The sequence below is a fragment of the Rhodnius prolixus genome, unplaced genomic scaffold, assembly GCF_049639745.1.
Source record: "Rhodnius prolixus isolate KJV_2025 unplaced genomic scaffold, Rpr scaffold_17, whole genome shotgun sequence".
NCBI lineage: Eukaryota > Metazoa > Arthropoda > Insecta > Hemiptera > Reduviidae > Rhodnius > Rhodnius prolixus.
In genome coordinates, this window is record NW_027411626.1 from 1,486,973 (window position 1) to 1,507,722 (window position 20,750).

The 20,750-nt window shown below is 32.1% G+C and overlaps 1 protein-coding gene across 2 annotated transcripts; it reads left to right on the top strand.

Annotated features, from left to right (window-relative positions):
• The first annotated feature begins 75 nt into the window (after positions 1-75).
• Brd8 (Bromodomain containing 8) lies at positions 76-17,594 on the top strand. 2 transcript variants are annotated; one of them, XM_074138974.1, is made up of 16 exons: positions 76-253; positions 984-1,207; positions 2,315-2,435; positions 4,020-4,149; positions 4,226-4,406; positions 4,961-5,395; positions 5,682-5,801; positions 6,466-6,548; positions 7,150-7,374; positions 7,877-7,966; positions 8,962-9,863; positions 10,047-10,098; positions 11,821-11,924; positions 15,313-15,453; positions 16,095-16,272; positions 16,550-17,594. In XM_074138974.1, exons 1-16 carry the CDS (start codon positions 168-170, stop codon positions 17,357-17,359), a joined length of 3,882 nt encoding a protein of 1,293 aa, XP_073995075.1. In that variant the 5' UTR covers positions 76-167; the 3' UTR covers positions 17,360-17,594. The 2 variants fall into 2 exon arrangements, with proteins under 2 accessions (XP_073995075.1, XP_073995074.1); XM_074138973.1 differs by having other exon boundaries at positions 77-253; positions 11,821-11,990.
• Positions 17,595-20,750: the final 3,156 nt, after the last annotated feature.

Consider the following 20,750-nt stretch of genomic DNA (forward strand, 5'->3'; position numbering starts at 1 on the left):
TGTAGTTTATTTTTAATTTCGATAGAGTGCAGTAGTAACCAAATATTTGTTGGCTATGGTAACAATATGGTTATGTTTAAGTGAGTAGGTTATGATTATCCAGTAGCAAGCGTTATTAATAAGTAAAGTAAATTTAATGCTAGTACTAATAATTTAATTTTTATAAAATGAAGCGAATTCAACTTGAACCGTGGACACCTTATGACAAATTAAGCTTAGCTTCAGCTGTAATGCGAACTGGAGATCAAAATTGGTAAGTTATAATTATTTTAAAATAAAAATAGGATTATTAGTGCTTCATTTTTGGAATTAGTATTTTAAATATATACAAAGAATGATTGAAAAGAATTGATTCTGAACATAATTCTTTTACTTGAAATTAGTTAGTTTGAATTTATGAACAAATATAACTTTAAACGACTGAATAATATGGTATTTTCATTGTGCAATCAAACAATAAGGCGACTATTGATTGTTTTTTTTCTGGCATTGGGTTTTAGATTTAAAGTTCTTTTTTTTTTTAGAGCACTTTATTGTCACTGAAGAATGTTTTAAGTGTTCTAAATTATGAATGACGCATTTTCTTAAACATTTGACAAATTTATGTCCTGTATCTTATTTGTTTTAAACTCTGTATCGATGGAATTAGCTCTTAAAAATTTGAATAATTTTACAAATTGAATTCTAATTATTCAATAGTGTTCCATTGGGGAGAATTGAGTGCAAACTTAATATTTTGACTAATTTGATAAGATAAGTATTAAAGAAGATAAGATTCAGACATGACAGTAAGGTTTTCGACTCCTTCAACTAAATATCAAGTTCAGTGCCCTTTTATTTAAAAAAAAAAAATCCGGTATGATCTGTAACACTACTTGTTAAAATTTTAAATAAATCATTTTCTTCTAAATGAAAACTTAAAGAAAAGTGCGTATCTTGATCAATCATTAATCTTTGGTTAATTTTAAAACATATAAATGCAGGAATGCTGTTGCTCGTGCTACCAGAAATATTTTTGAAGAAAACACAAAGTATATGATTGAAGAGAAACGATCTCCGGAATGGTTTTCAAATAAACAGTGTGCTGCCCAATATGAAGCATTGTTGAAGAACATTGGTCCTAGGCGTAAAAAGAAATCTGAAAAGTCTGGATCGGATCATATTGGTGAAACTCCAACTGATATTATTATGAATGCTGTACGTCAAGGTAAGTAATCAGTTTGCTGTATTAAAAGATTGCGTATCCAACGATTTTTCTTTCAATTTTGGTTATGTTCATTGCAAACTTAATGCCAGGACAATTCATATTAAGGACATTTCTTGAAAACACAAGCTTAGGGGCTTCTCTCAAAAGGTTCATTTCAGTGTAATACATGTTAAAGTTTTTTGTCTACCAGACTTTTGTTACAAAAATGTAGATATTGTAATTTAGAAATCGCTTGAATTTTTAACGTGATTTCTTTTTAGCTATTGTGTGTCGTTGATTCAGAAAAATACCTGTCGCTTTTGTTCGATTTTTTTTTTTACGAAAATTAATTTTAAGAAAAGTCCAGGGTCGCCACGTTTTCCCTAAATGTTTCGATCTTTCTTCTTATCTTTTCTTTCAACTTACTTCCAAGTATAAATTAACTAAGTATAATTAAGTGTTTTCTGATTAGATTCTCTTGCCTCTTTTGTTAAGTACAACTCCAACTTAGCAATTCTAAAACATTATATGTATAAAAAAACGTACAGAACCATTATTAGGTTTCATTATTTTTAAAATTAATTAAAATTTTGAATAATACCCGCACACTCCATTTAAGCTTGTTGAACATGTGTTTTTCAATAAGAAAACAAAAATGAAGTCAAAATCTTTAGGCCAAACTGATTAATCTACTTCTTTCTGATGATAATTGAAATTGAAAACAGGTCAGGGATATAATAAACCACGTTTGCTTCGATCTAACGATATAATTTCTTTTCTTTGAACTTCTTTGGTTTCTTACTGTTCATTATTATTGGTGACTGAATCATAGTTTCAATAGGATGAAAAATTAATGCCAGTTTCAGTCATTCTAAACTTTATTATGCCGAGCTTTCGACCTAGGGACTAGGGTCATCTTCAGGGCTAATTTACAATATACTGTTTTACATCATTAGAGGGTTGGTGTGTCTTCAGTCCATGATCAGACAAGATAGAAGACACACCAACCCGCTAATGATGTAAAACAGTATATTGTAAATTAGCCCTGAAGAAGTGCTGGTGGTGATATCAGAGCAGGTAAAATAAACTGAATTAATTGTTATTAAAAAAGGTATATATTTTTTTTAGAATGTATAGAAGAATTGAAACGTTCTCTAGCATCCACACAAGCCTTGTATTTAAAATTACACAAAGAATACGAAGATATTCAAGCTGGAAAAATGGATCATAAATTGGAGGAAATGCTGGAGTGAGTTTTCTTTCCTGAAATTGAATTTTAAATAATAATCCATCATCTGAAGGTGGCTCCAGCTATTTTTAATGAACCGACACTCTTTTCTCTTATTGATGGACAACCTGGATGCAATTTGAAAATGGATTAATTTATTTATTTAATTAATTTTTTTAAATATTCCTATTCACTCGTTATGAATGTGAATCATCTTCCAAGAAATAATGACTTCTGTACATTGAAATGTCTATATTCTGCCACTTAAACTGTTTTGATTTAATTTATCGGTAACAAGGTTTTGTCAGCGCAAGAGTATGGCCGTTTATTTGTATCTGCAATTCTCCAGTAATAATCTATCAACATTTTATTCACGGACAACGTTACATCTTTTACTCTTATTTGAAATATTTGTTTTCTTATGAAACTTCATTTAAGTGAGGGGGGGTATGAGGGGGCTTCCTAAGAGAGAGAGGGCTTTAGTTAAGAATATATAGGTTTCGTGAGGTTAGCATACTGGACTCCCACGCGGAGGTCCCGGGTTCAGAATCCAGCAGCTGACCCTTAGATTTTCTCTTCCTAGGAGCTTCTTACAGCTCACTGTCCGGTGATGGACAGTGTTGTCTGTAACGAGAGAACACTGTCCGGAGGCCGGCAGTGCACTGGAAAAAGCTCCGGGCGCTAATGACCTCAGCTGTTGATGCGCCAAAAAAAAAAAAAAAAAAAATAGGTTTCGTGACCGTAAATTGTTAAACTAAGGATTCAAGATTGGCGAGGGGAATCGGTCAAATAAAAAACAAACTCGTCTTCTTGCCAACGTTTCTACAAAGATATTGTCTTCTTCAGGGGCCTGGATATTACAAATATACAAAACAATTTACAGAGTCAGTAACATAGAAAAAATCAGTAATTACAAAAATCAACAGTAAAATACAATAAATTCTTTATAATTATTGAAAGTTACGGCTCTTAGTTTCTGTACGTAATTCAATCAACCCGCAGAGCCACATAAGTTTCAATAATTTATTGTATTTTACTGTTTATTTTTGTAATTACTGATTTTCTATGTTACTGACTCTGTAAATTGTTTTGTATTTGTAATATCCAGGCCCCTGAAGAAGACAATATATTTGTCGGAAACGTTGGCAAAAAGACGAGTTTGTTTTTTATTTGACCGATTCCTCGCCAATCTTGAATCCTTAGCTTTAGTTAAGCTCACCTATCGATTATCGTTTTAATGAATATTACACTTTCTATTAGCTGTATAATATGTATTTTCGGAAATTGTATGTCTGTTCTTATATGAAGGATTCGACCTAAAAGTATATTAATCCATACCAAAAGTGTGAACGAGCAGAGCATTGTTCTCAGTATTTTTTTCATTTTAAAGGTTCCATTTGACATTGGACATAATGTATTTTACGGTTATTAATCTGTAAAATTACGATTTCTTCAACAGTATCATTTTATTATTGTAAACCTGTACAATATTATAATCAACCATCTTTTTTAATTACTAATTCTAAATTTTTGATAAACTTTTTAATTACTTAGGCTAAATATGAAAAATACTTGTGAGTGTTCATCAGAAATATATTTTTACAGAGAATATGAAGCGAAGGAAAGAGAAAAGGAAATTAAAATGAAATTGAAATTTAAATTGGGTGAAAAAAATCCAGAAATTTTGGAAAATAATATAAATTCCTGTATACAGAGTGAAGATAGTGAACTGAAGGTTTGTAAGATTCATCTTTATTGTGATTATTATTATTATTTTTTTTTTTTAAAAAATTACGTTCTTTATTTTTTAGAAAACAGTGGAAAAAGAGTCCACTCCTGTTGGCGAGACGGCTAAAACCAATTTAACCACATCGCCATTACTGACCAGCCTACTGCAGAGTCCGTCGCCATTAACACGGCCGAATATACCTTCAAATACTTCGCCGACAATCTCCTTATTGTTGAATTCATCACCTAGTGTCCCTACAAGTGGTATGTTTACATTATTTTAGTAAGCGTTTACCCATTTATTAGGTCCTTAACATTGTAAATATATTATATTTATATAATATTCTGCGTGTTTTATGGAATTTGGAGCGCAATGTGGTGATTTTTAGTGAGGCTAGAGGCCTATTTACGATTCCTCATAAAATATAATACATGATATTATGTAATATTAAATCTCTGAGAAGTGCTGAAGAATTTTGGTATTTGAGAGAGTTCTTCGGTTTTACCTCATTGGTCTGTATTATGTTTATGCCCCTAATTTTATTCCATTCTCGATTATATTTTCACTTTACTTAGGCTGGCAGATGTTCTAGCAATCCTATGCACATCCAAAGCAGAACTCTGACCAGCAAGGTTGAGTGGAACTCCTGATATCGAACAATGCTTTCACATATACCTTCAATTATTTTCTTTTTTGGTTCCCTACTACCTGAAATTCTTCTGAATTTCTCCTTAATTTGGTTAGTGTTTGGCACAGGAAAACTAAAATGCCGTACACCAAAGAAAACGCAAGGTATATATGTTCAATTCTCTTTCAGATTCACCAACTTTAACAAAACTTCTTGAAGCCTCCTCCACGGTTATCGGCAGTCCGATCTCCACCACGAGTACAGCTACTCCACCAGCAGCTACCTCGAGACAAGAATCCACCATAAACCTAATAAATACTACAGCTTCCGTTACAACGCCATCCACACCTTCGCAAGTATTATCTTCACCCGTAGTAACTCCATCGGATGTCATTTCCAAGGAGGCTAATGCTACAATCTCACCATCTCTAAGTGCTACAGCAATGGCTACTTTATCCAGTAGTTCCTCAACAGTTTCCAACAAAACTGCTAGAACGTTGACGACGACTAGTGTTTCAGCCCCGTTAATATCTGTGAGTAATACGTCACTTAGTGCTTCAGTCTCTTCAACCACTGATCATTCTGTGGCTTCTTCGCCTTCCATCAGTGGAGATATGGAACAAGGTGTGTAGACCTTTTTTTTTAATATATGTATTTATACTTTAAATTATTTTATTTTTTATCTCACAGAATCTTTAAAATGTTGGATGTTTCGACAAACAGGCATCATCTTTTGCTAGTTTTTTTTTGTTTATTAGAATTTACAAACAACATTTTAAATAAAAAGAAGCTTTTTATTAACAAGAATATACTTTTGTTTTTACGAAGATATTTTTTTCTACCTAGATAATTATTTTTGAGTTTAAACATTTATTGCTTATAATGGTAAAATGTCGAAATATTATTTCAGTTTCAGGAGAAGTCGTAATAAAAGAGGAAACTGCTTCCTCTCAAGATAAAGAAATTTTAGAAATAGAGGAAGTGGTAAATCCATCCACGCCGGAAGTTGTACTAGAAGATCTTGTGCATAGTAAGTGTACTTTTGGCATTTATCGTGTTATCGTGAGGTCCTAATGACGAAAGCACGTTTCTCTGACGACTAAATGAAATATAAGTTAACTTTCTTTTTTTTTTTGCCTATACTTCTTTTGCCGATAAGATTTAATTGTGCGATTATATCAAAATTATACTATTTTAACGCGTATTTCGCTTCTTGGCGATAGTTTCAGTCAAAAATCTGAGCCACTGTTGCTCAGTATTCACGTGCAAAGGTAAACATTTTTTGAGACAAGTTCATTTTTAAGGGGTTCTGGTAGAGAGCTAGCGTCAGGTTATCCTTTAAAGTTGCATTTCAGAATATTGTACGGTATAATATCGTAAAGAAGGAAATGGATTAGTTCAGTGGTTGATAATTGATGATTACCTGGATAGCCTACCCACTCTTTCATCATCTGAACTTACAGGAGATAGCAGTTTTGAAATTGCAACAATTTCACCGTTTTTATTTATTTATAGCTTATGTTAGATATAAACACAGATAGACAAGCACTCTAATCATTTTCGAAAAACTTCACGATTTTAATACATCTTTTAAGAGGGTTTTTAAAATTTATTTTGATATTCTTCAGAATGTAAATTTACTTTTAAGCTGGAAGCTGATTACTGTTAAATTCAGTATTATTTATTATTTTCAGCTGTGGTAGAATCAGAAGTAGTCATTGGCCAGGAAACACCAACGTCCAAACGAAGAAGTGCTGCTAGAAGAATTCAGCTTGAGGTAATTGATTATCTATAATCACGTTTAATTAAATTTTCTTGCAACTTACAATTTATACTAAAAATAAACTAATATTATATATATTTACTTTAATTTTTTAACTTGTTGCTTTATTTAGTCGGTTTGACTATTGCTCAAGTGAGTAGTCATGTTAGGCTTATTCTTCGTGATGAAGTGTGCAAGCCAACATCATCACTAACTATGAAAAGGTTTGGGAAGAGATTTAAGGTTTACTGATAAGACTTGACGCAAAATAGAAAACTTCAGGAACCCTTACTGTTATTGATTATAAGTAAGAGGACGATTTAATTTTAAAAAGATTTTTCCAAAAAGTGATGGAAAAGATTTTTTCGATTTTATAGAATTTTTGTTGTTTTTTTTCGAAAAGAATTCCAAGATTTTGCGCATTCTTGCGAAAGCCTTCCAGATCTAAGAAAACAGCTGAAAGTTTCCATCTTCTTTAAAAGAAGAAAACAAAAGAAAGATGTTTCTAATGTTTTCAAACTGTTGTATACCTTTTTTGTAACATGCTATTGATTGGTATATTACACTATTATTAATCATATGTTTTCTTGTTTTTTTCTTTTAATTAACCTAACAGCAAGTAGAAGAGACAGAAACGGATGACGAAGTTATGGAAACAGTAGAACAGATCATTGAGAAAGTGGAAGAAGCTATTATAGAAACAGTTGGAAAAGAACCGGCTGAAATTGATTTAGCTCATAATCAATCGTCTGAAACTGATAACTTGAGCGATCAAATAGAGACTTTAGATCTTGACAGTCATGCTGTTGAAGTAATAGTACTTGGACATAATCAAGGAAAAGTAAGTTGCTTTTTTTTGAATCATAAAGCCTCCCCTTAAAAAAAAAAACTTGTAATAAGATTAAGTATTGCGACCTTCCAGATTTTTCCGTTTTTACCAAAAATACACGTTTTGAAGTCACCCTAAATATGGAGAAACAGGTCCCCACTAATTGATATTAGAGTCTAGAAAGTGGGTGGAAAATATAACTCATTTTCTGAAAATTTCTAGGACTTTTCTATTTGTTTTGATGTTCGCTAATTTTTGAGTTATTCAAATAAGCTTATCTTTAATTAAATAAGCATTGTCTTTGTTTTTTATGAACTATAGCCCTGAAACCAGGATACCATAAGGTCGATTAAAATTGGCATTTTTTCTTTTACACCAACGGACTTCAGTGAGAAACAAAAAACCTATTTATTTTGTTAGTTAACAAAACTGCAAACAATCATTTAATACACTTAACAATTATAAGACGTCCACCGTTCATCTTTATTTACGGTTGAATTCCTTCATGTTCCAGGTGATCACAATAAGACATGATACTGAGCTCAGCGGAGATACTCCTAAGTCGGATCCTTCGGTGAAGGAAGTTCGTGCTTTGGAAACATTTGTAAGTTATGCTTCTCTTAAGCTTACATAGATTTTAAGTTTTTTTTAAAGTGGTTTTGTCTTCATGCAGGAGTAGGGAACTGTCTGTCTGTTTTAGCTTGCTTTTTGTGCTATATAGACACAGCCGACTTACTTTCAAACCAACATACCACCATTTACATCTTAATAAATCTTTATTTTCATTTACATTTTAAAGTCTAAATCTTTTTATCGCCCTTAAAGGGCAAATTCTTGTACCCATCTTTTTGCGAAGTAGGGCTATTCCACCAGCTGGCAATATATGGTGTCTTGGACTGAAAGACTTGCTTGGAAGTACTACTACATTGGCCATGCTAATTGCATTGCTCTTAGCTAAATGACAATTGCTCTAAACTAACATTAAAACGTTATGAATCGCATTGTTATGAATACAGTGTCGAATCGTACGTTACAGCTAAAAGATCCAAATAAGCAGAATATAGTCATTTTTATAGACCAGCAACCTAACTATTTACTCACCATTCATATCTGATCTTCCTAATTTTTACTATATTAGTTTAGTAAAATAGTAGTAAGTAAAGCAATAGCCTATTTTTTCAGGCGGGCTTTACGTCCAACTACCAAATTAGGTGTAGTGGACGGAGGCGACTAGCAAACATACTTTACTATAAATTTCTTTTCTTAACCTTTAAATAAAATCCAAGGCCTTGACCCTGGGAATCGAACCCACTAACCAACAATACATCTTAGCATTGCAGGTCTTACACTATATTAGTTTAAAAATTCCACAAAATATGTTCTATATCTCCCAATTCGTCCAATCTACGTAGACGGCTGAGGTATTGTTAGCCTCACTGTTAATTAGGTACACCTTGTAACGCTTTTCACGTCATTCGTAAATTCATATATTTTAAAATTTGGTTACAAAAGGCGAAAGATGTATGTGTTTTGAAGAGAGTCCAAAGTAAAATAGTTCCGATGAAAAACTTCTTCTTTTTTTTTTTTTAATTCTTTCAGGGAGAAATTGAAAACATAGTAGAAGAAGAAGTCAGGACCTTGGTAGATGAACTACAAGGAATTGAGGAAGTAGTTGAAAATGTAGAGGAAGTAGTGGAAGAGGTGATAAAAATACAAGACGAAATTATTGAACACGAAGAAGTAGTAGAGGACAAAATATTAGTAGAAGAAGTTGCTGAAGTGGTCGAGGAGAACGAAGTGGCCAACAATGTTGTGGAACTGGAAGAGATGAAACTGGCTGGAGATAAAGCGGATGAACTAATGAAAGTAGAAATTAAGCAAGAAGTTATAAATAAAGAAGAAGTAGAAATAAGGCCGGCACTTCCGTTAAATTCAAAATCAGAACCAAGTGCCCCTGAAAATGAACTAATAAGTGTTGAAGAGATCAAAATAGAAAGCCAGTCAAATAAAGACAATAATGGAGAAATAATCATTACTGAGGAAACGGTCGAACTGGAAGAAATTGGAAATGATGAAAGTTTAGATATTGTAGAGACTAAAATTGAAGAAGTGGGCATTGTTGAAGAAGCTCCAGAAGAAGTAGTGATTGCTGAACTAGTCGAAGAGGTTGTACAAGCGGAAAAAATGCAAATTAAAAGTATAACAGAAGAAAAATCCTTTAAGAAAACAACTATTGCTGAGGATCTTAACGTTCCCGTTAAGGAGGAGTCCGTTGAAGAAGAAGAAACTGTAGTAGAGATGATATCCATTCCAAGGGAGCCTGAAGCTACACCGAAAGTTCCAAAGAAGGAAAAAATTACTTTAGAAGAAGCTGAAGGTGTCACAAAATCTTTAAAAGAGGAACCTAAGATAGATCTAGTTCCAAGTCGGCAAGATATTACTCCAGCCAGTAAGAGTGAGAAAGTTGGTGTTAGATCGAAAGAAACCAAGGGTACTTTGAGGTAAGAAACCATTTTCTTCTCTCTTTCTCTCATTTAAAAGGAAATGCTGCGTTTTTTTGAAAACTTTTCCAACTTCCCTTGAATTTTGGACACCTAACTTAAAACATTTAAACTTATTTAACCTAAATTTTATCAAATTTATTTATTTTTTAAAGAGAATTTAATATTTTCGTTTTCTTTTAGAACACCTGGGAGATCATTAGACAAGAATTCTTCTACCCCAATAGCCAGCACGGTACGTATAAGTCTTGGATTTTATTTAATTCGCTTGAAATTAGTTGATTAATTCATATTTTTGAAATTATTACCAGTCCACTGGGTATTTCATTTTGTGAGGGTAGTTCTTAATTTTTGTGGACTCCAATAATTTGCTTTATAAGCTAGGAGGCACGTAGGTAGTAAAGGTGAAAAATTAGCTTCTGTTTTTTAATTACCCTTCTTCTGGATTATTTAACTTTTAAATAATCAGTAAACTTGGATTAGGTTTAAGATAATAGAAAAATAGAAGGTACCCCTTCAGATAAATTTTAACATTCGTCCTCCAAAGTTTAAATTCTCTTACGTCATGGTTCTTTTCCACAGCAGTAAGGTTTCAAGTATTGTTACAGCAAGAATGGATGGGCCCTGTTCCCCTCAAAGATACCACAATTAATGTTATTTCAAGAGAAAAGTAATAACTATTTTAAAAAAAAAAATCCTTCTAAATTAAATCAATTCTAGAAAACTAATAGATAACTGACTTAAAACTTAGAATAATAGCAACTAATCAACATCAAGATTATGTACTACTGCCAGATAGGGAAACAATTTAAGTACGATAAACATTAATATAACAAAATAATTTTGTATACGGGTGAACCAGTAAGTATTGTCAATAGGCCTACTGTGTGTAGTACATCTAAACTTCATATTTTCCACTGTTCTTGAGTGACGTCACTTTAAATTTTTTTTTCTAAAATAATTACTTTTTTCCAATAAAAATGTTATTACTCAGAAAGTTTTAGTCCGAATACGATTCTGATAACACGGTTAGAAAGACTGGTAAATTTTCTAAAAATTGATACCATTTTGAAGTTATAATGTTATTCTCCAAACAGCCTCAATCTTCCTCCGATTACTGGAAAAATAAAAGTAATCGAAATTTTTAAGAAAATTCATTAAGCCCTTATGTGATCATTATCCGACCTAGGTGCTGGCACTTTTTAGTAAAAGTTTCCTTGTTTAATGAGCTTTCAAACGGTATATATCATTTTCCAGGATTCCTTTTATCTTCGTATGAGAAATTAAGGTTTGTTTTTTTTACAAGAAAACGTGTTCACGAGCACTCAACAGTGTTAGGTTATCAAGTTGTTTAATTCATTGAAAACTCTTTTAGATGGGACCAGTAGTCAATTTTAAAGTAAGCTTTCTTAAAATAAGGAAGTCAAAGGTTACAAATTGCACTTAAAAAAAAAAAATTACTTCTGATCTCTCTGAAATATTTGAGAAAATGTTAGGAAATATTTTAAACAAGTATTTTAATCTTAAGTTGGCCAATAAATCATTGAACTCCACTTTAGATGTACTACACACGGTAGGCCTATTGACAATACTTACTGGTTCACCCTGTATATTACAAATTTGAAATTTATGCACTTAAGTTCAAATTAAAACATAATTCTAAATTTCAGTAACCTACCCTAACCTTCAGCGGGTAGCCTTTTTCGTCTGAGTTTATCGAGTTAATATTCTAATTTATTGAAAATATTGCAGAAAAATGTAATATTTAATTACCTAGTCCAATTGCCCAATTTTGCTTCGCACGTCTGGACAAAACCTAAACTCGTAGAATAAAAACTTAACTTCGTATTCGTTCTAGTATTCGTTCAAATAAATTATTTATTATTTACATTACAAACGTTTGTTTGGAAACTCTTTATTTTTTTTTATCCTATTCAGTTTATTAATTTTGTTTCAGGAGACTGGAAAATCAGTTAAAAATGAAAAGAATAATGAAAAAGCTGCCAATGTTGTAATTAGACCAGTTCAAGAGCTGGAGAAGAGACGAACAGGAAGAAAGAGGTATCCCCTAGCAGGAAGTGCTGCTGAGTCGAAACCAAATAGTCCTGCGCCCTCATCACATTCCATGTAGATATTTATGTATTTAGAAAAATTTTACAACTACAAAAGCATACGATTTTTGCCGAGTAAGGAGAGAGAGAGAGAGAGAGAGAGTGAGAGTGACTATATGACTATATACTAGTAGTTGTAAAGTGTTAATATCCCTTTTTTTCCTTAATTTTTTTAATTACCCAAGCTTGTGGTAGGGCAAGGGACATATATATCAGGATTTCATGGTGCCTATTATCATTTTTCTACGGATTTATACTTCAGTGTGAAGGCATTTTTTAAAGCAAAATCATATGACCGAGTGATTAATGCTTTGCATGTTTTGTTTAAAAGCGTATTATTTAATGCGTTTTCAGAAGTTAGGAATCATTGAAAGTAACATTTGTGAGGATAACTCAAGTAACTTTTCTTATAATGAACTTCGGTACACGCTTTAAAGAATTACACGTTTTTTTTTGGCTATTTAAAATAGAATAAATATGGTTCCTCAAGTAACATTTAAGAAAATGTGTAAGTTTTGTCGTTAATTTGAGTTTGAAGACTTACCCGTGGTTTAGGCACTAACATCTTGAAAAAGGACAGTATTTTGCTTGCTATTGCACTAACATGACTATTGTGTTTATTAACAAGTTTTTGGTTTATATTATTTTAACTTTGGTGTTCATACTAATGTTTGCTTTCCTCTGCAATAGAATTTAAAACATTTCAATTAACCCCTTAGGGTACGTTCACAACGAAGCTGTGAACATAGATGATAGAAGAGATGGTAGGAGTGATGCATCAGCGCTTAAAGAAAAACATAATACACTCGAATGTGAGCGTGCACAACGAAGCTGCGACTAGTGACTCATACGCGCTGCTATAAACGAGCATAGATGATAGAATTAAATTTTTCATTTTTCTGCTAGCTGAACTCCAATATCGGAGCTTCAAATTTGACTGCTGTTCAAAATACCTCTGTTTTTTAAGACATTTGGTGAAAACCGGCATTACTTTTATTTAACCGGCATTATTTACTTTTAAACAATATTTGGTTTTTTAAATCGTGCTTACATTTATTTTTTCTCAATAAAACCATTACTTACCTAAGAGTAATCACTAGTTTTTCTTCTATGGTTATAGGATTTCCATGACAATTTTTCCAAAGTTTTCTTAATTTTGACCTTATTTTTTCTAAAATATAGTCGAATGTGGGTGGACCCATCCTCACATATTCAAAAAAACGATCCGGATAATTTCTAAGTTCCTTATATAAATGGTGAAATTCACCCAAAGTACTTCGTTTTTTATTTATGGGATGTACATGATATTTTCTAAAGCGTTTTTTCTTTAAAATATACCATTTCGTGGCTGCTGAACATAAAAACGCTACTTCACTACTCGAACATGTTACATGTATCACAGCTCCGTTGTGCACACTAATCAGTGATTATATTTTACTCTTAACAGCTATCATCTATACTTTCACAGTTCTGTTGTGATCGTACCCTTAACGTGCACGCTCGAGTTAACTCGAGCGCGCTAAACTGGCCAAACTGTGCACACTCGAGATAGATAACTCGAGCGGCGTTGTACTTTATGCTGCTATAATTTTTCACACTTGAATATAATCGAGAATTGAAAATAATGTGAAAGCAAAGAAAAGCAATCGTTTTATTGATATTTATCATTTGCATGGGATTGTAAGCTATAACACTTACTTAATCGTATAAAATATAGCGTTTTTTTTTGTTTTTTTTTAAACTGTGCTTTCTTCATGGCGTGGCTATGCGGGTTACAGTTACATAAGGTTTATAGTTTCTGTAACTCAACCAACCCGCATAGCCACGCCATGAAGAAGGCAATATATTTGTCGAAACGTTGGCCAAAAAAAAACAGTTGTTTCTATTTGGACCGATTCCTCGCCAATTTTGAATCCTTAATTGAATAATTTAGGGTCTCGAAACCTATATATTCATTAAAACATTTCTACAGTCATTTTTATTTATATAACAATAATAATTTTAGACCGCTTGAGGCTTAGTTAACGGTTTGTGGGCGCTATTTAAAATCCATGTGTAGTTTTTCTAAAAACTATAAGCATAAGTTTTAATTATTTATAAAATTTAGATAAAGATTATATTAGAACAGCTAATGCTTAGATTCTGCAGTAAAAAAAGAGGCTTATTTTGTGATCCTATGTAGCGCCGTGTGGTAGGCTGTCAGGGTCTCACTTTTCGCGAAGTCTAGCTTTTCTCAGCAGCCTTTTTTTTTTGCATTTCTTAAGCTTTGACAGGAAATATCCGTTTTAAGTTCGAAGAAGTGGTTATTTTTTTTAAAAAGATTCGTCTCTGTATGTACATTCTCGTAAATAACGAAACGAAAAATCTAAAAAATTCTAATTTGAAATTTCGCTTAAGTGCTACCAGGGATTGGAGTAAATTTTTTAAATTTAAATGTAATTGATTAGTATTAAAGTACAAATTAAAAATAACAATAAAGTTACTTGGTCATACGCCACTAATATGTCTCATACTCAAGTTTAAATCCACCATATACATCTGAATGTAATGTAATTTAGAAATATATGTAAATAATAGTTATAAATTTTAGTTATACTTGAATTTTTAATAATTACTTCTCTTTTTTTTCGGAATTCAAGTGGCTTTTTATTGCCATTTACAGTATGATTGTGCACAAATGGATAGTTCTTGTGTCGAAAAGTTTCCGGAGTTTCTCATCAAAAGTTGTATTTGTTAGTTCGCTTTAGCACTTGAAATGGTCATTTTTGCCAAATATTTGTAAACATTGAACCCTTTGTTTTATGTTTTTTTTTTTTCTTTTAACTGGAGAGTGAGTTTACAAGATTTATCCACAAAATGTTTATAACAGAAACTTTGGGTGTTACTTCTACATTTTGGGGCATTTTAATAAATATTTCATAAATTCACCGTATTGTGGTTTTTCTGGTGCTAGGATTTCATCCTTCAATTTAGGATTAACGTTGCATATAACTCCAAGCAAGAAACTTTCAACATATATCCGTCAAGCCCAGACTTTTTTTTTAAAAAAAAGTTTTTAATTTCTCTTCTAATACTTGATTGATATTTTCGAAATTAGGTGATGTTGGCCTATGGATATGGCTGAAACCAAAATAGTGGCTCAAAGCAACTGATCTTGTCCCCTCTTGATTTTGTGGATTTTGGATGCTTGCATTGAGTTGTTAAGACTGGTGGAGAAACGTCAGGATTACCTGAAGAAATACATTGTTACTCACAATCCTTTATCTCCTTTAAGATTAATAAGAACCAAAGTTGCGGAGTACTATTTTTATTAATATTATTGGTTTAAAAATTTGCAGGGAAGACGATAGGGAGTACAAAGCGTGGAAGAAATCCATTATGTTAGTCTACAACAGGCTTGCCGCCCATAAATATGCTTCAGTATTCCTGAAGCCGATAACAGAAATAGAAGCTAATGGATATCATAATGTAGTACTCAGGTAGGTGTGGTTTTTTAAATTATTTTAATTTTTAAATTTCATTTGAATAGTTGGTAGCCATGATTGCCATGGTTATTAGAAATAGTTACTATTTTATTCTAAGAAGCATTAAATTGTTACCAATTATTATTAGCGCTGGTTTCCAATTAATAGCTATGGACAGCTGCTCTATAAAATTTTCTTCAAAATTACATATGAAAGGAATTATAAAGTTAAAGACATCTGGAAATAGTCATCGAACAAAATTAAAAACAATAAACTTATTAGGGGAGGGATTAGCTATGTGGTTAGCGTGCTCGATTCCCACGCGGAGGTCCCGGGTTCGAATCCAGCTGCTAACCCTTAGATTTTCTCTTCCTAGGAGCTTCTTACAGTCCACTGTCCGGTGATGGACAGTGTTGTCTGTAATGAGAGAACACTGTCCGGAGGCCGGCAGTGCACTGAAAAAAGCTCCTAGCGCCTAATAACCTCAGCTGTTGATGCGCTAAAAAAAAACAAATAAAAAAAATAATAAAAACTTATTTGAAAACACATTTATTTTATTTATTTAATTTATTGTAACCCATTTATAGTTAATTTTATCATTCATTAAGCACTAATATACATTTTTAAAACATTTTCTTCTTTTTTTAATTAATTAGGCCGATGGATCTGACAACTATAAAACGTAACATAGAAACAGGAGTGATCAGATCAACCGTGGAGTTTCAACGTGATATGATACTAATGGCGCAGAACGCTATGATCTACAATAAACCTGATTCATTAATTTTTAAAATGGCTGAAGATATGCTGGCGGACATGATGTCACAGATGGAGGTGAGACTTTCGTCTAATAGATGGAGAAAGAAAGTATTGCAATTGGGCTGATTTCCTGTTTTTTTTTTTGTTTTTTTTTTGAGCTGGAAATCACTTGTTTTGAGATTTCCCGAGTCCGGAAAATTAGTGTGATTACTCTATAGACTACTCATACTGTAGTTTACGTTATTGATATTGATCTTTTTCCGAGATAAATTCTGTATACAATATTGAATCAATAAATGACACTTCCATGCTGCGAGTTATGCTAATAACAGATCATTTATTAATTTTCCAGGTTATGGTCCAAGCACTTGGCGATGGCGTACCACTTTGGGGAGATTCAGATGAGAAATTATTAACCAGAGGTAGAGCATCAAAATCACAACCAGACGAAAGTGGTACGCACAAAAGAAGATCAATTGTTGATGAAACACCGAGCCGGAGACGCCAGCAACAACAACCAGCCGAAGATTCTGGCAAGAAAAGAAAAGGACAATCTCAAGAAGAAGTCAGTGCTAAAAAGAAATCAGAAGATATGAGAAGGAAAGCACACCTTGATGAGAGTGTTAAAAAGAAATCTATGGAGGAATCCACTAGTAAAAGAAAGTCAATGGTAGAAGAATCGTCAACGATCAAGAAAAAAGTGCAGATTGATGAGAGTGCTAATAAGAAGAAATATTTCACGGATGAATTTTCTTACAATAGTAGTACTAGCGGTAGTAGTTCAAGAAAGAAAACGCAATCTGAAGAGACAACCTCTTCGAGTAAGAAAAAGTTTCAGACAGACGATAATAGTAACTCTAGCAGAAAGACAACAACAAATGCTGACGAGACACCACCAACTGGTAAGAGAAAATCACAACAAATTGAAGAATCGAATAAACGGAAAACAGAAACTTCTAGCAACAGTAAAAGAAAATCACTAATGGACGAAACACCCAAGAGGAAATCAGTGCCCCTGGAGGACACTCCTACAGGAAGCACTAAGAAGAAGGGTGCTGCGCACGTTGATGAAACGCCCACAAATAAAAGAAAGCGTTCTTCAGCGGCTGTAGTTGAAGAACCAAGATCGTCCAACAAGAGGAAACGGGCTGAGGCTACCTAATTGCACATTAATTATTTTGTTGCAAAAGAAAAGTACCTGCCATAAAAGAAAAACAGAATATCAGATTTCGTTTTCCTTAGGGGGGAGTCAAAATTCCTTTTTCCGTGCAGGAAAACAGAAATATCAAGATATTCAAATTTTTTACCATTAATTTTTCTAGAGCTTTTCTAGAAAGTTTTCTTTCTTTTTCTTTTTTTAAAAATAAATTTAATATTTTTGTTTTGTAAATTTGTCAGGCCTTAAATTGGAAGAAGTGGTTCTTTTCTTCGGCAATGTCTTCAGAAAGTGTTTTTTAAAATTTTTGGTCGAAGTCCTTCAACAACAGCTTACTGAAATTTTTTTGACAACAGAAATTTGAAATAGAGTGACGTGTTACTGATAATACAAACATAATTAATAATGGAATCTAGTAAACAGATTTTTATGAAAGACAAGATAAGTATCAATGATCCTTATTTAACAAAAAAAAGATAAGTTTGCCGTTATTCGAACAGCTTTAGCGTAAGAAGTGTTATATGGCAGAAATCAGTTCTCAGAGTAAAAAAAAACCTATTTCAGAAAAAAAGAGCACCAACTAACTATAAAGTTTTAATAATTTTATAATTAAAAAGTTGTAAACATTTCTCTGAAACAATAATCATTGCTGAAAAAAGAACCTCTTCGTCTTAATATTGTTTTATCAATATCTTGAGCCCAATTTTTGACCTTACTTAATGAAAAAATAACAATTATCATTTATTTAATCCTTAATGTAAATATGATTATGGTAATGAAATTTATTATCTGTTTAGACTGTTGTAAAATATTTATAATAGTTGTTTATTAATTTATAAGATATAAATTTTTTTTATATATAATATTGGCTTGTCTTATTTTTCACAATAGTGATTATTAATTATAGGATACCAAGTACTCGACTTGGTACCCCGGTCATTCGAGAATAAAGGGCAACTTGTCGATAATTCCTTGTGTAAATTAAAAGAAAATATTTTTTATCGTGTCAATTTTTGATCGCCTGAGTATTTTTTTTTTTTAAATCACACGAATAAAACTGTTCTACAATTATTTTCCTTCATTTTTTATTGACAAAAAAAGAAGAAAAGTAGCATTATTTGGACATGAAGACAAAATCTAAAACAAGATCTCAATGGTATTTACCTTTACCAGTCCAAGAAAAAACGATTCTTCAAAACTGAAATACTCCTACTTGTTTTTTAGTGATTTAAGGCGCGTCAACATCTAAGGTTATTGGCGCCCGGAGCTTTTTTCAGTGCACTACCGGCCTCCGGACAGTGGGCTGTAAGAAGCTCCTAGGAAGAGTAAATGTAAGGGTCAGCAGCTGGACTCGAACCCGGGACCTCCGCGTGGGAGTCCAGTATGCTAACCTCATAGCTAATCCCTTCCCTGTACTCCTACTTGAAATAAGGGAAGTTCAATACACTCTTGGCTTTCAGTTATCTCTGATTAATCCAGATTTAGATCTGGATCTTTTAATCATTCCTTTAGGAAAGCAATGTTTATTGACAAAGTATAAACTTACTTACGTAAGACTTCATCGGCATGTGCAATCTCCAAGAATTTACAGCACATAAATTCAATATTTAGCTTAAATGAAGATGATCTATTGATCTGATTCTGCTTGTTCCTCTTAATCTGCCATGCCTTGAGTGGGCCAACATTCAATCGCGATAAAAAAAAAAAAAAAGAAGCACATCTTACCATCTTTTACATTAAGAACTCCAAAATATCTTCTTGGTGCTGGACGCTAACAGCTCATTAAGTTGCTGCTTTAGACTTTACATACTACTGCGATTTTTTCAGGTATTTTGCTTGCTAGACTAAGTAAATTTTATCGCTAAATTTCAGTCGAATCACAACCGCATAGAAAAACGTCGTTAAGGTTCCTTTTTTCCAGTGATTTCCGTTTAGAAGAAACTTACACGTGCAAAGCAATGAGAAAAAGCATTTTCCGATGAAAACTTGCTTTTGAGCTCGTACATGTAATTGAAAAAAAAAAAAAATCTTGGTAGACCTCACTTTTCTTACCGACTATTTTCAAGATTCTATACTCGGTTAAGTTTTTCTTTCAAACACTAAACATTTTTATGTTTACTAATAATAGAACGAACAGTAAAACCGGCATAAACTGAAATGTAACCTTAAAGGGAAGGCTACCAACCTTTCCCCATGATAGAAAGCCATTAATTCGAATCTTTCTTAACAAAATGTTTTAAAAACATTTTTAATCCTCCAAATAAAATGGAATAGTTTGAAACAATTTACCAATCAATTCCCTCTCTTATCCTTAATTTTTTTTTTTTTTTCAGAAAAAAGTTATGGTTAAATCACTCACTGTACGTTTCAATAAAACCATAAGGTTGTTTTTCATGAGAAAATTGAACTTATTCATCAAATTTGCACTATTCGTTGATTGATTTTCAACGAATACATATATATGCGATCCGATTTGGAAAAAAACCATTTTCGCACTCATAAGACTTCGTAACGAATATTTCCGATTAAATTTTAACCCGAAAATCTGCCCTATTTTATAACCTCTTACTAGTACAGTTAGAGAAATCATTAAAACAAAAATGCCAAACTGGTAAATAAATTGTATAATAAAGAATTGTATGCAAAATATATAATCTGATATATTTGTCCCAATCTAAATTTTTTCTTCTTTTTTTTATATATATATATAAAAAAAAAAGTACATACGTAATGAAAATTATTATGTTGCTTTTTTTTTAAATAAAACAAAAACTATTAAAAACCATTTTCTTTTCCAATTTTTCTTTTAAATACTTATCTTTCATCCTAAACAATATGCTCGCCTATTGTTTATAAAAAGAAAAATGTACAAATTTAGTAAACACAAGTTATATGTTTACCAATTTTTTTTTAAATATTTATATTTATAATTCAATTCTTAGGTGCAAAAACAACTAATAAGAAGAGCTCATGAAATTAACAACTTTCTATTCAGTTTTCTTTCTTCGTGTTTTGTAGGGCGCACCGCTAAGTTTTTATATAAGAAAAAGGTAGGAAATAAAGAAAAAAGATACTAACTTTTCAATATAAAGGGAAAATAAGTGACAAAAAAAAATCTAATGAAATTTAATAAATTATAAAACAAAACAAAACAAAAAACGGATATCCGGGGCACTATTTCCTCCGAATTGATAACCCTCTTCCCTTCCCCCCCCCAAAAAAAGGAAAACTCCTTTCAACAAAATTTACAAGACTTTTTTTTTTTGTTTTTCTTCTTCCGACATTGTGATCTCTTTATAATAATATACACTTGGTGGTTTTAGCATTTTTGGTTTGTTTTTACACACGTAGCCAGAGAATACTGTGTAATTATTACATTTGGAGTGTTTAGTGTGAG

Coding starts and splice junctions, on each gene's coding strand:
- Brd8 (XM_074138973.1), top strand. CDS start 168: ATGAAGCGAATTCAACTTGAACCGTGGACACCTTATGACAAATTAAGC. Junction 1,208..2,314: donor TATGAATGCTGTACGTCAAG/GTAAGTAATCAG, acceptor TATTTTTTTTAG/AATGTATAGAAGAATTGAAA. Junction 7,967..8,961: donor TTCGTGCTTTGGAAACATTT/GTAAGTTATGCT, acceptor TAATTCTTTCAG/GGAGAAATTGAAAACATAGT.